Source organism: Chlamydotis macqueenii, chromosome 5 (assembly GCF_036417535.1).
Source record: "Chlamydotis macqueenii isolate bChlMac1 chromosome 5, bChlMac1.mat, whole genome shotgun sequence".
NCBI classification, from domain to species: domain Eukaryota; kingdom Metazoa; phylum Chordata; class Aves; order Otidiformes; family Otididae; genus Chlamydotis; species Chlamydotis macqueenii.
In genome coordinates, this window is record NC_141560.1 from 12,531,875 (window position 1) to 12,546,987 (window position 15,113).

The 15,113-nt window shown below is 39.4% G+C and overlaps 1 protein-coding gene across 1 annotated transcript in view; it reads right to left on the reverse strand.

Annotated features, from left to right (window-relative positions):
* DYNC1H1 (dynein cytoplasmic 1 heavy chain 1) overlaps window positions 1–15,113 on the reverse strand; it is a 45,835-nt gene that overhangs the window by 652 nt on the left and 30,070 nt on the right. The window contains exons 53-77 of the mRNA XM_086750262.1: window positions 14,865–14,982; window positions 13,700–13,915; window positions 12,936–13,148; window positions 12,618–12,745; window positions 12,111–12,264; window positions 11,179–11,325; window positions 10,947–11,097; window positions 10,485–10,738; window positions 10,180–10,314; window positions 9,987–10,081; window positions 9,720–9,894; window positions 8,414–8,489; window positions 6,268–6,428; window positions 5,903–6,014; window positions 5,760–5,820; window positions 5,250–5,373; window positions 4,791–4,904; window positions 4,345–4,515; window positions 3,918–4,135; window positions 3,625–3,728; window positions 3,099–3,310; window positions 2,152–2,305; window positions 1,230–1,372; window positions 675–843; window positions 175–302 (exon numbers count right to left, since the gene is read on the reverse strand). Of these exons, the coding sequence (XP_086606388.1) occupies window positions 175–302; window positions 675–843; window positions 1,230–1,372; window positions 2,152–2,305; window positions 3,099–3,310; window positions 3,625–3,728; window positions 3,918–4,135; window positions 4,345–4,515; window positions 4,791–4,904; window positions 5,250–5,373; window positions 5,760–5,820; window positions 5,903–6,014; window positions 6,268–6,428; window positions 8,414–8,489; window positions 9,720–9,894; window positions 9,987–10,081; window positions 10,180–10,314; window positions 10,485–10,738; window positions 10,947–11,097; window positions 11,179–11,325; window positions 12,111–12,264; window positions 12,618–12,745; window positions 12,936–13,148; window positions 13,700–13,915; window positions 14,865–14,982 (3,733 nt within the window). The remainder of the gene's footprint in view (window positions 1–174; window positions 303–674; window positions 844–1,229; window positions 1,373–2,151; window positions 2,306–3,098; window positions 3,311–3,624; window positions 3,729–3,917; window positions 4,136–4,344; window positions 4,516–4,790; window positions 4,905–5,249; window positions 5,374–5,759; window positions 5,821–5,902; window positions 6,015–6,267; window positions 6,429–8,413; window positions 8,490–9,719; window positions 9,895–9,986; window positions 10,082–10,179; window positions 10,315–10,484; window positions 10,739–10,946; window positions 11,098–11,178; window positions 11,326–12,110; window positions 12,265–12,617; window positions 12,746–12,935; window positions 13,149–13,699; window positions 13,916–14,864; window positions 14,983–15,113) is intronic.

Here is a 15,113-nt window from a genome sequence, read left to right on the forward strand (position 1 = left end):
GTCAAGGCTAGGTCTGTTCGCTGCTAGCTTGGTACCAACTGACACTGAGAATATTATAAAAGAACCATTTGATTTGCGATGCCTGATAAAAGTATCCATAAATCCTCAGGAAAAAAGATGCTGGGTATATCTAATTGTGAGAATTCTTTTTAAAATTATTTTATCAGTACTTACAACATTTGCTTTTTTATCAGCATTTGTCTGCTTGATCCAGCGAAGCTGTGTAATGGGCAGTACAGTTGAAATAGCATTCGAAAGCGACAGCTTGTTGTTACTGCATGTAGCTCCCTGAAGCTTCAGGCCTGTGAATTGAAACACAGTTAGGTTTGTAAGAGTTTCCACACATCTAGACAAAGACTGTCTCCCTGCTTAGCACTTAAGGGCTGTCCAAGTCTATTAAATCAGAGGTAAGTATTTCATACTGCAAAATAAGGAGGTTGTAGCAGATACCCTATCCAGTACTGCTGAAATATATACTGGCCTGAGACTTGAGATTTATTAGCATTGTAAATTCCTCCCTACTAACTAATAGCAAACTGATCTTTAAACAACTTCAGAAAGTGTGCATTAACTTTTGCAAGTATATAATCTTTTTCATTTGATATAGCCCATTTAATACCAGAAGCTTCTGAAACTATTTTAGAGCAAGGACTCCTTCTTTCTGATAAGCTTACCTGTGACTCCAAAACTGCATGCATCCAGTACTGCATTCTGTGCAGTTGTAACATTGACCTCAAGAGAGAGTTCTTCGAGGGACCAACTGTTTGCTTGGGCAACATATTGTCTTGTAGCAGTAATATACGCCTCTGGCACAAACAGGCCACCAAGGCATACATGGATGTTCTAGTTGAGGGGGAAAAAATTTTAAAAAGGATATCAGCTCCAGTATTAATTAATGATTATCACAAATATTACTTCAGTAATCTACTTACATTAAAATTTTCCTGCTGCTATTGGAACACTGTGTAACTGCTAAACTGCTTTTTGCTCTAAGGCTATGTCTTCTGTTACTCTAAAATACAGAGTTTCCCCTCTAATCTCTACAAACAGCCTGCTAAGCCTCCCCATTTTGAGATCAGGAGATACTCAACAGTATTCACAAGCACATTTCAGAGAACATCAACTGAAGTTGTTTTGCCTGAGGAACTATTTAGAAGCCCTGACGTGAAGGCTCCATGAAGTAGTTATACAGCCACCAATAACCTCTGGAAGAAATCAGCACAAGATACCTTTAGTTCTTTTGCTCCACCAGAAGCAGCTGCCTGGGAAATATTCTGCAGCTGTTTAATGCGCTCACTGAAGTCGGACACCCACTGAATAACAGTCATACCAGCTGGCACTGTGTAGTGAGACCAGCTACGAGGCAAAATACCTATGAAAAATGTGATTAGAATTAAGTTTTGTTTGTATATAAGTTGGAATTACACACTATTTTGACACTTCACTTTTTCTCCCAACAGCCATTTAACATTTGGACCAGAATATCAGCCTCTATCTTAACAGGCTCCTCAGTAAGTGAACGCACTTTCAACAACTGCAAAGCAGATGGCCTCCAGGTCTACTATTTATTTAAAATGCCACCCAGTTACAGAAACCCTTCAACAGCAACTTCAGTTACACAGCTACAGACTGCAGAAACTGATCTACAAGTTTTTGTGAAGATTTGAGTTCTTTATAAAAAATTGAAGAGGTCAAGTATCTGTGTTTCAGGAAATGCTTTCGTTCAAAGCAGAGAGCAGATCTTAAATGTATTACTAGAAGCAAGATGCCTGTGAAAATTCCGCATTTATGGACAATCTTGAAACAGAAATTTAGAGAACTTAAATATTTTCTAGGAGATTTACAGGAACAATATTACTCACTTTGTGGTATAAATAACTTTGTTCAGTTACAATTCAGAGACTGAAAGAGTTTATTAAGATTTCAGCTTAGAAATTATGCTGCTGATATAAACTATACAAAAAAAGCCTAATATTAGCTACCTCAACTGGAATTTTATGCTTGACTCAAAAGTATTGCTGGTGTCAAATGGTAAAGTCAATCCCAATTTTTCTGTAATTTCTTTTTAAACTGTTGAGCAGAATAGCCCCTAACTTACAGAGTGCAAGAGGCAAAGAGAGTACTGGGAGATGCTAATTTGAATTACCATACCTTTCACCAGTTCATTTATAAGCGTACGCAAATAGTTGGTTTGTTTCTTTTTTCCTTCACACACTTGAACCACATCTGCAAGGTCCTGACGAACATCCTGAAGCAGCTTAGCTCCCATTTTCACCTCTCTCTCAAAGAATCGGAACAAAGGATCCTAATTGTCAAAACATTGAAAGTAGGCTACAGATCAAAGTTCTTGCTGGAAAACTGCTACAAAAAACAACCCCCAGATCCTTGACAGACTGACCAGTGACACTGTGACTACATGCATTAAACATGAAGATGCAGTCTGTGGTGCAAAAACGATTGCAGAGACTGTTTTACAACCAACAATCTCCTCCTCCCTTTGGAAAGCAAGAAAGTACAAGTCTTAGTTGAACAATTAATGCAGACTGCCTGCTGCAGCAGCTTCCAATCAACTCTGAATTTCTCTTAATGAGCAACAGAAGGTTCTCACCTACTATCCCAGAGTAAGTCTTTAGAAGCAGTTAGGCAATCATGGGAATATTCAACTGAGCTACTTAGGGTACTACTGTCCAGATCTCAAAAGTTTCCTCCAGCCCTTGCAATTTCTGTTCCCAGTTAGCAGAAGCTGCTGCTCCATCTCCCCTCACTGACCATCACTAAATTTTAGCAGTGTGCTGCAACAGCAAGCACTTGTTTCTTGCTACCTGATCACAGAGAAGCTTCAGAAGTGGTACTCTTGATAGACAGTTTGTCATTGCCTTTCTTCAAATAATCCCCAGAAGACAAAACCCAACTTTTAAGAGCATTTCAAGAAACTCAGCAGGGCATTACATAGCTGTGGAGTCAGAATCAGCATCGATACAGGTTCCGTTGACCCCCTCCAGCAGTTTAATCAGCACTTACAAATCACAATGCACTTGTTCCAATGCAACAGAACTTGTGCACTTCTATGCCCCTGTTAGAGAAACCTTAGCTCTTACCTTAATGTTTTCCACAGTCCGTTTCAGATGATTTAGAGTTTGTGGGATAAGGTGAAGCCAGTTAGAGGCTGTGGTATGTAGTGTTCTCATCCATGCTGGGCGACCATCTGATGTAGAATCAGTTCTTGTCTTCTTCTCAGTTTCTGCATAAGCTAGATCATCCTCATCCTCCAGCATCTGCATTTTCAGCATTTTACTGATCATATCTATGCCTAAAACAGAAGACATGCTGTTAGCCAGAGAAGCAGTGGCATCAAGACGAAAACATCCTGCTACATGCAAGAACTAGAACTTTTCTTTTTCCCTAGTCTAGACCCAAGATTCAGAACTGTCTAACTGTAGGTGGCTCCAGAGCTGATAATAAAGCTTTCCAGAATCAAGACAGGAGCTTGACATATTGAAGGCTGAATGTAACTGTTTTTTTTAATGTACAAGATTCTGGTCAGTTTTTGGACTATGTGAACGTTACCTTGCAAAAGTGAAACCAACTGTGTTGAGGGAGACATTGTTAAAGTTTGGGTTTTACCTTGTGTGGTGAGAAGAACTTTCTCTGCGTTATTTGGCAGGCCCAGCCATGATGGTGTTTGTGTATCTGGCAGCATCTCAACCCACTGGACAAATTCTTCACGCCTGCAAGCCAGAGTTTTAATATTCATTACAAGGCTTCCTCTATTAGAATGGCAAGGTAATTATTTGCCCAAGACAAATGTTTACATGGCTAACTTCCAAGACAGAGATACAGGTTAGGTTTGTTTGTCTGTTTTTAATTTTAAAAAAGCTAAGTTGTATATAGAGATCAGCATAAGGAAAAAATGATACCTGATTCCATCTGGCATCTGAATATCTTTGTGTCCATCAACTTTGCAAGCCAGTTTGAATTCACTATCGAAACTTAAAGTAGTGAACAGACGTTCCAAGAAAGTGTTTAACAAACGTTGATCAAATTCATTATCAATACGACCTCCATAGATAGACTGCGCCATCAGCGTCTTTAGTGCAGACCACGGAATTTTATCAGGTGAAATGTTTTGGCGACCCTGTAAGTAAAATGCAATGTAATTAGCAGGAAACAATCCTCTTCACATCTCCTCTGATCAAGGAATCAAATTCAAGAACTAAGTTAAATTGCCATCAGGTTATTTGTGCTTACTCATTTAACTTATTATATGTTTCCAGAACAGACTGTTTCACTGAAGATCTTAAGTAATCTAAGTACACCTATACCTAAGTACACAATACTACTTGCCTTTGCTGTATCATCCAGCCATGTATCTACTGTGTCACAGGCAGATCTCAGATCGGACTCTCCAAATTCATACTTCTTGGACCAACCCAATGGAGCATAGCGCAAGCGCTCTTGGATAATGGCATGGAACCAGGCAAGGAGGAAATATAAACGAGCACGCTCATTTGGAGACTAGGACGTGGAGAGAAAAGAATATAAATACAACTGTTCCTCAGGGGAACTGACCGAAATCAGCCTGCGAAAAGGTTAGAAAGTATCTGGTTTACTACTAGATTGCAACGAAAACTGAATGCGTTCTACCAACAGAAAAAGCAACTACTACTCTACTTCCCTGAGAAAAAAAACATTCCATGTACATCTTAGAAGCTGAGGTTTTATCATCTAATACAATATTTTATTGAACACATTCTTCCATTTTCTTTCATCTACACAAGCCGTAGCCTTACCTTGCACATTCTAGAAACTGGAATGCTACTGAAAGTCCTCAGCATGTTTGCCTTTACGCCAGGAGGAGGTTCAAACACGAAGATTCGGCCAGCACGTAACAAGTTCACTGGCACCTAGAAAAGATCAATAAACTCATATCCAGTTCCCTTAGCCTTCGCTAAATTCAATCCCTCTAAGAGCACAGTTTGCATGAGCTTCAAAACCTCATTGTAAGCACACACAGTAAAGCTCTGCCTTTCTTTTGGAGGGTAAGGGAAGCAGCAAAAGGAATAGTATGAAGTTTTCAGCTACAATTAAGTTATCAGAAACCAAGGCTGGTAACGACCCAGACAGGCATGTATTATTCTCCTTTTTCTTTACTGCAGAAAGGCAGTCATGAGAAAATCTTCCCTGGACAGCATTCTTGGCTCTGCAAGCCAGTTACTCTACCAGAGAACCAAATTCCAAATCAGCGTTACCTTCGGATTAATCTCCATGGTAAGGAAGAGTCTGAAGCAAGCATGGGGCTGTAGGGAATGTAGCTTCTTTTCTAGTTGCATGAGCCAGCCAGGAGCCAGGTGAACGTTCTTCAGCATTACCCATCTGTGAAGTTTTGAAACACAGTACGTGCTTTTTAGTGTACAGCTTACGGATCCTATAATCACCACAAAGAGTAACAGAATATGATATCAATGCTACAGATTTTCCTCTCTCTTTTAAACCTGTCTTCTACGTAGAATCAGTTACTGAGCACTGTAAATGGGCTAACTTTCCTGTTTTACAGATATAACCTACTTTTCTTGAAAATATTTAAATAAAATAGAAGTTGTGAAAAGCTGTGCTTGTTATTAAAAATTTCAGTTCAGAAGGCAGTCCCATTTTTTTTTTACTCTCAGTTTTATCTATTCAGCCAATAGATTACTTCCTCGCTATCCCCTGTTTACCTTTCTACTAGGCAGTAATCTAGTTAAAAAGGAGGTAGAACTTACCTTCCAGATTTCACTGCTGTGTTTATTGCTTTATCTGCTTGGTTAAACCCTTCAGCAGAACCTGAAAGACAGAAGGCTTGCTAAAGCTCTTGCTGCTAACAATTTCACTTATGCTTAGATGATGAAACAAGGTATGTTCTTACCAATAGCAATAGAAGTAATCTGTGTATTCTGCTCAGCTGCAAGGTCTTCAACATGACCACTGGCATCGTAACCAGGCACCGAACACATCAGCACAGGGGTATTAGGTTTCACCTGTTGTCCGAGAAGTTTAAAAGGACACAAATCACTACATGAATATGAGAATGCAGTAAGCTCTTTCTTCCCTCTGACCAGATAAAGACATTATGCTACTCTTAGTTTTACATTAACAAGCAGGAAGACAATCCACACCTCATACCATGGGGAGAAGGATAATCCAGTGGATAGCTTTACTCACTATGGAACTCTTGCAAGGTGGCACAAAGCATTACCTCAGGATTTTAGCCTTTCAAAAAAAGTGGGTTACCTCTGTATCTACAATGTGTGTCAGGTCTAAAGGCTGTTCCATAATGGACATGAAAGACTCTCCAAGATTTGTTGAAACAAAGGTATGCGCCATTGCCAACAAACGATCTGGACGGAAGGCCTGGATCAGAAGCAAGCGATGAATGGCCTGTCCAATAGGAGCTGAAAAGAGGAGACAGGATTAGATGGACACGTAAGAAAACCATCCTCAACACCTTCCTCTTCAATTCTCCATTCAATTTTTCCCATCTAGTTCTGAAGAACTGGATATTTAGAAAGTTAATTATCCCTTTGAAAGATTTGATGCAACATTTTAATGGAATCCTTATATTCTGTCTTCACTTTGACAGCCAAAAGAATCTTATTACAATCTTCAGTTGGTTTGTTTTCTGTGACATTTTAATTACCTGCTCAATTGCTCATGTTGTGAACCCTTTAAAAGCCTACCTTAACAAGATGCCTTTGGATTCTACTGAAATACTACTGGTTTACAAAAGCTACAGTCTAGAAGTGTTACCATGAAGTGATTTTAACTTCCAGGAATGACAGACCTCTCCACACCTTCTCACTCATGCAATAATCTGCCGTTCTGCTAGACTCTGAAGTATTCTATACTCCGTCTAGCATGGATAGGACAGACAACCTAGAGTTGCTTCAGTTAACGGTGAAGCAGCTTTATGGTAGCTAGCAAACACAAGCTTAAAATCCTTAATTTAGAAAGCCACCTACAGGAATAAGCCCCGAATGATCACAGACAGCACACACTTCCTAATGTTACCTTTCAGACAGGGGAGGAACTGAAGGGCAACAGTTACCTGTAAATTCTAACTCTTAACAAATTAGCACTAACAACTAATGTAGCAAGAATTAAGACTTCTGTTTTACCAGAGAACAAGATCAACACAAAAGATTCAAATACGAAAATACTTCACAAAATTAAGTTTCACTTGATTTATTCAAATAGAGTAGGTAATAAAGGATTAGTAGTGATTATCAACAGATTAACAGTAATAGCATTTAAAGGTAATGCCCCTAATCATTACTACATGAAAATAAGTATAGTGATTAAGAAAGATACATCATCAATTGCCCTATTAATACGTTACCATCATTCAGATCCATAGCTGCTGGGGAGCCCCGGCTGCAGCGAGGATTTGGAGAGCCTGTCCCTGCAACTGGGAGGTCCTACGCAGTGCATCTACTCGTAGGTGAGGTCTCCAATCCTCGCTGCAAGGGTGTCCAGCTTTTCATAGTGCTAAACAAGCAACTTTCTTTCATTATTCTAAAATGAGGAATCATTTGGTTTCAGTTACCCCGCTGTACCCCCCTCTAGAGCTTGGCCAGAGCTCAAAAGAGGAAACAAGGGAGTTGCTGTGATGAAACGCTCCTCCCGCATATCTTCTGTTTATGCATACACAAGGCCAAAGAGTTGTTATCCATTCTTATGATGTACTTTCTCACACTCTGTCTATACTGAAGAAGTTACAATTAAAACAACACAAGGCTAAGGAGTTGTTACTTATTTTTATAATGTACTTTCTCACACTCTGAAGTGTGTGAGAAGAGATAATTAAAACAAAATCCTGCTGAACGTAGCAACAGATCATTCATGAGTCAATTCTGGCTCAGGCCTGTTCATCAGGCCTGGTCATCTCAGCTTCATGCTTAGATACAACTGCAGAAGGAAACATTCCAGTAGACCAGCCCTGTCCTCTGAAATTCTGTGTCTTGGAGCTTTTTAGCGTATTGAGCAGCCTCCACATTTGCAATGACTAAGGTTAATTCAAACTATTAAGTAATCTAATGAGAGTGCAGAAGTATGTTTCATCCTCAGTGGAAGACCAGATCACAGGTTAAGGTGCAGGAACCAAGTGTAGTAACTATTGCTTACAAAAGTTTAGGTTAAAAAAAACCCCCAACCAACCAAAACCAAAAAAAACCTAAACCACTCCAAAAAACCCACAACAAGAAACAAACCAACCCCAAATCTCAAGACCTGAAAGTCTTCCACAACCCCAACTTCCGTGATTTTCCCAGGCATTAAAGTCCAAATGAAAGTTCTACTTTAGAATTGCTTTAAAATAATAGCAATTCTACTTAGATTAGTACAGTAGGATTCGTGTGGCCAATAGTGAAATTTAACTTACTTGCAGGCTTTTCTTCAGTCCAAAGGTATGGTACAGTCTGCTCTGGTGAACTGCTATCCAGCCAGATACAGAATTGCTATATTGAAAGAAAATGCAAAAAACCTGAAATGGAGTTTCATAGCATCAAAAATCTACTGCAGGGTGCAGGTCCTGTTCAGGGTGCAACAGAGATGTTCGGTCTCAGCTTTAAAATCTAGAATTTTATGTACTGCAGAAGAGTTCAGCTACGTACCAACTTCCAGTAGGAAAGAAAGATTGCTACCGTAGGGTTGAACTTGAAACAGTCCAAGCTCTGCTAGCCTTGGATTTGCAATCTGATCTTTAAAAAAAAAAAACCTAATAAGTAGCTAAATGTTTAAAAAATGTAATGCACACATTCGTAAGATTTTTCCCATTTAATGCGCACGTATGGTCCAAGTGTTTCATATATAAATGGTTTGACCGCTTCCCTGAGCAAGACTGCAATTTGAAGAGCATATTCAGTAAGTTCCAGACTAATTTTTCTTCCTTGAATTTCTCAAAGATCTTTTTTTTTTAAACAGAAATACATGTGTAAAACTCAATTTATGCTTTGTTTATTATGTTTTCTTTAGATGTGTCCCATCATTTCACTGCTATCCCCTAATTCAGCATTGCCTCCAGCACCTCTGATTCTACAGATCTCTAGCAAGTCCCAGCTCAAGCTATACGTTATTTTACCCCAGGCTGAAGAGTTGAGGAAAACTAGACATAGCAAAGAGAATAACTTTTAATATAAAAACTAGGCAGGGCAGCCAAACAGGTACTATTTAAGACATGGGCGTATTTAGGAACATACAGTTTCAGTCAGGACACAGATGTATTCTTAGAACACTAAGGTCATGAGAAGGAGCAAAGTGTTCAGCAGCTGAGCAGTATTCAAATTTATTCCAAATAGTAATGTCCAAGAGCCCACCATAATGATGTTATGAATGGCTAGGGCTGCTCCACTCTACTGCATTATTATCACACAATAGTGATACAGTGAAAGACACGCAGTATCACACTTCCTGCTACCACAGGAACCAAAGCTGACTGCAAAGTTAGATGGATGGTGAAGCTGCTTCCAAGGCTGAGTGATGAACAACGCTGGTATTTACAACTCAAGTTTCATAGCTGGATTACAAACAAAGAAAGAACATTTATTTCCACAACCACTACAACTAGTTCATCTGTAAGGCTTTCCATCTCATACTAGGAAACCTTACTTGTAAGCATGAAGCTCTTAAAGCAGACACCTAAAAAGCTTAACCAGATAGTGCAGAAAAAAATCCTAGTCAACACTTACCTCATCAGCTTGAACTTTTGAAACAAGGTCCTTAAATGCAGGAAGGCAGCCCAACCTCATCATTGCTTCTGTTTGCTCTACAGTCAAACCATTGATTTTTGGGAGAGATGCAGTGTTTAGTACAATCTCCTTCCCTCTCAAGAAGTGCTGGAATTCTGCATCATATGTAGGCTCCCTAATGTCAAGGGAAAAGAAGACTTCAGCTAGGTGCCTTCAAGACATCCCTCCCTTTTTCAACTGAAGTGAAGTGAGAAAACAAATGTTTACCCAATAGTGCCTTTCAGTTTAATCCGGGCCAACAACATAGCAAATGTTATATGATCCTGATGCAGCATGCCACGTGCCACTCTATTGAAAGCCACCTATCAACAAAACAGTGAAGTTAGTGGTGTAGGAGGCCTTTAACTCTGATCCTTCTAAAATGAATAAAGAATTACATTAACTAATTAAAAAACTGAACCTGGAATAGATCCTTTGTGATGATTGAGAGACGCTGAGTATGGTCTGTAATTCCCTTCAGATTTGGGTTCTCATACAAGACATTGTGATAGATGTCCAAGAAAAACTGGAGAGAATATTGGTACAGGAAATGTATCTGGAAGACAAAAGATTTCGTTTTTCTCTATAGAATCCTGCTGTTTGATAGTCAATAGCTTATTGCAATTTGGTAGGCAAATGGCACCCACGGCTGGAATTAGGCAGTGTCTATTTAGCTTTGAACAGTAAATAACTGAAACTTCTGGTAGGAAGAAGAACTCAACCTACCTGTTTCAGTGACTCCATAGTAAAGTAGATACTGCTACAAGCTGTAGAAAGAGGCAAGTATTGCTGAGAAACAGTCTCCACTTCTTGCATGACAATATCGGTCTCTTCTACTTTTCTGGTGACCTCTGCTGCTTCCTTCTTCAGGTTCTCAAGAGTAGTGATGATGGTGTCATCATCCAGGATACGTCCCTTCACTTCATTAAGCGCTTGTAGTAGGGATTTTTCTAACTGACGCAAGCGCAGCTGAAATTCACCTTAATTAGAAGAAAAATTAGGTTACAGATTGTATAGATTTGTTAGGTTTTAAGAATTACATGAATCATGTATTCCTTGCCATTGGACATCCTGAAAAAGCAAGAATATCAGCTATAAAGATATTTCACTGTGTATTTCTACAGCTGCAGTAAAACCACTGTATTTTTTTAGAACAGGAGGAAGTTACTTTAATTTTGTAAAGCATACCCTGAAGCTTGAGGAGGTCAGAGCGTTTTTCATCAACATCTGGTCTTTCAGCTTTCAGGACTTCATTCAGACACTGGCTCTGTAAGCTGCTGCGAGTCACTGTAAAGTTCACAAATGTAACACGAGAGCAGAGGTCCGGTGGGAATTCAACCTACCACAGGAAACATGAAAAATTTTATCAGCTCTCTGACATACCATTTCTATAAACAGAACAACCTTTTGTTTTACTTACTGTTGGATCTCTGGTGGAGAGGAAGATAACAAAGGATGGTGACAAATCAATATCTTGGTCTCCCAGAGTAATCAGAACTCTGCCTCCAGTTCTCCGGACTTCACGATTCAGAACAGGATTCAGAACTGGATCATAACTCTCCACGTCCTAGAAGCAGAGATGTGTCAAGAAATTCTGTTCCTTGCAAGTGTCTCAAGCTAAAAATCCTGATCTAACTGGGGCTTAAAGCTCTAGTAAGCAATCAATTTGCAGTTGGTTTGGAATATGGATCACATTCAAAAGGTATTTCCACTTTAGATTTGTAGTTGAGCTACACAAGCAGAGAGTTTAGGCTATTATCATAAAAAAATCTCAGAAGGGGAGTATTATTCCTGGTTGTAATTGTGTTAGTCCCAATACACAATAAGCCCTATTCTAAGCAGCACAAGCAACACTTACTGATCTCATCTGTAAGTCAATTCTTTGTTTTCCGATTTCCATAACAAGAAATGAAAAATATATCAAGTGGAAGTCAACTATTCCTACAGTTGCCTACTTCTTTGTACTACTGAAACTTCTTCCTGCTACTCAGAGTAGATTTAATTCTAGATAGCTAGCCATATTATGTGCTATTACTTATGACTAGAGATAGCCTATGGAAATGAGAATAGACAGGCAGGTTGCAAATCATTCTGTAGAGTGGAAGTATTTTCAAAATAAAAGCTGCTGAAATGGTGGAAAAAGGAAATACCCTCTTTTGATTGTGTATCTCACTAATCATATTTTCCTTAGGACTAACACCTCACATAGCACTCAGTAGTAGTTTACTTGTTAAATTATGGTTTGAAAACAAAGTTGTTTGCATCTTACTAACAGAACAATTGCAAACTTTTCTAGTACACAGAATAGAATTCAAGAACTTTGAATAGCTTCTAGACGATCATGCAACTAACCTGGACAAGAAGTGGGTTACCAAATCTCAAGGCACTTTCCAAGTTCTTCCTGAAAGCATCATCCAAGAAACTTGTACGAGTTATCTTACGGTCTTTATATTCATTCATGATAAACTCTGTAGCTTGCCCAGAGGGATCGATGATCAATGGATACCTAGGTTAGTAATAAACCACTTTCATTATTTGGGTTTTGATTGCAGACAGCCTCTAAGCAGTTTTATGAATTTAGGTTGCATTATTAGTCTCAACTCTAAAAGCTTGTATATCAAAAGAATAAGTTGGCCAGGTTCAATTACTTATTTCAGTTAAGAGTTTTGAAAGGTAAGTCTGTATTTGGGCAGCAAAATTTTTATGTTTACACAGGACTGAGAAGCTTTTACAAACATTAGAAGTTTTCACAACACTAAAACAGTGGTTTGAAAGAGTTACTGTGATTCTTTGACAGGTGCAAAACCCTGCCTGCTGTGAGAATGTTGCTTTAGAACTCCACATCTGAGAACTAAATACCTGTTAAACCGCTTCAGCATGATGGCATTCTCAGTGCACAGGTCATCTGCAGGTAGAGAGCTTGCTTGCCAGCGAAGCCGCTCATCTGCGTTGGAAAGGTACTCTGTCCTTGCAATGTCTGTCCGGAACTGCAAGAAGTGCATACAGTTAGTACTTGACTAGAGATTCTCCAACCGGCTGGTGAAGACATTTTGAGTAAATGCAGCTCTACAAGGTATTGTTTTCCAACAGCTCAATTCTTTACTTTGTAATCTTAAAGCTTATTTAACTGCTGCAGTAAATTGATTTATGGTTAACTTATCATGACTGTATCTTTACCTGGATATTTGCTTGCTGCAAATGGTGAGACCACGTAGTGAACAGATTCTGACGCATCTGCTGATCAAAGTAGCCAGCATAGGCAATGAAAGCTCCTGAAAGTAAGCAGTCTCCTGCAATAGTGGACATCTGGTTCTTGAAAGTTTCACTTGTCTTCTCCCATCTTTCACGTTCAGCAGAAAGACTCTTCAGAAGAGCTGTGCTACGGTTTACCTAGAAATATATGGTGAAGTAGACCTGTTAGATGACAAATTGTTATAGTATTTCAAGTCTCCCAGGACACTTGAATACTGACTCAAGGCCCAAGTTAAATTTTAAAGCTCAGAATTAAATTAAGTTTGTGTTTCTTCATGTCAGTGTTATGGTGTTTTTAACCGTTATCTTGACGAACTGAAAAGTGCTAAGTACTAGCATAGTAGTGACATACTAATGATTAGATCAAATACATAGAGAAATTCTCCCGCCCCTTGGCCAAGAAGTCCAGTTAAGATATTACAATTACACTACATGCATGCCTGTTTCCAAAGGCTGTCTACTTATTTAAGCCTTATGTTAACAGTCTTGTTAATCAAACAGCAGCATGAGTTGATATTTCTAACTCCAGCCAGGTTTCAGTAGCTTCATGGCATCCAGACATTAAACAGACAGCTCAAATGCACTGCACAGGGGAAGGAATCAAGCCTGCTCACAAATTTAAAGAATGGTTCAACTTCCAACTGTCAAAGATTGAAGAATGGAAAATTACTGATATATAAAAGTCTTACTTTTGCTTCTACAGCAGCCAAGTCTGCCTTAATAGCTTGAGCCTCTGAAATCAGTACTGCATATTCTTCTTTGTAACGGGCAATACTGGCCTCAAGATCACGAATCATCTGCTCCACCTCATTTGCTTTCTGTTGGTTGTCTTTGGCATCATCCTCCAGCTTCTGCAGTTCATTGCGTAGAGGTTCCACTCTTTTCAACATATCAGCATAGTTTAGCTGTAAACAGTAAATAGGCCCTTTATACTTTCTAAAATGACATGTGTTAACAAGAACCACAGCATTCAGGTACACACTATCAACTGCACCTTTTCAAGTTCAGGTACTTGTGACCTGTGTAAGAATTAATAGCTACTGAACAGAAATTTAGGCTTGTTTATCAATCCCTAAGACTCTAGTTTAAATGAAGCACAGACACATAAGTAACTGCTTTTTGCAAAATCCTTTTACTGCTCTGTAGATTACAGGACATCATCTGAAACATTGAGACCACATTAAGTGGCGTACAGCACTGTTCTGCATAAATACATGGTCCATGCCAGTACTGTGCTAATCTGCCTTCCTTAGTAAAGAACTGAGCACAGCCAAGCCACACAACAGTTAGGATAGGGCCTATTGGCAAGATTCGAGCTAAACAGTCTCTCCACATCACGCCATTCATAGCAGGCACAGTTTTAACAAGCCAAGCATTCTGCTGTATTGAACACCAACAGGCACATAAAACCATTATTGGATAGCTCAGTCTGGGGGCATCTTCCCAAAAGCCTACTCCTTTAGGAAACTAGTTTAAAAGTCCGCCTAAAATATCTTGACAGAGCTGCCTGTGAGTGTACCCCACTCTGTGGCAGGACAAAACTTACGCAGTCTCCATTAAGAGGATTGCATTGCATTGCCCTGTAGAACAACACTACATAAAGGATTGACTACTGTTTACTGTAAACCTAACGTTTCTGGTGCACAAGCTGTATCACAGCTGGCCATTAGTTCTCTGGCACAGTACTACAGAGCCCATAAGCACTTGTCTGAACCACCTACCGATTTCCCTGAAGCAAAATCAATTGCGATATTTAGCTGAATAGAGGCAAATTCAGAGCCTTTAGACATTGTTATACGCTTTCAGGCTCACTCTTTTCACCTTGCGTTTGCTTCTCCACAGTATTGACTTTACCTGTGCAATTGCCCATTTCACCATAGGTCCGCAGGCCAGTGATGCTCTGTTTACAATTTCATAGTTGTAACTTGGATTTGACAGGTAGTTTTTCTTCATCTTCTCCCGGATGGCATCACTGCAAAGGTAAAGTTTTCAAGATAGCATGAGTACACTGTATGACAGCACACAGGTGTTTGGTATCCCTTTATCTGGCCTGCCTTCCACAGCTGACATGAATGTTTCCTAGCAGTTTTGCTGTCTGGTAGC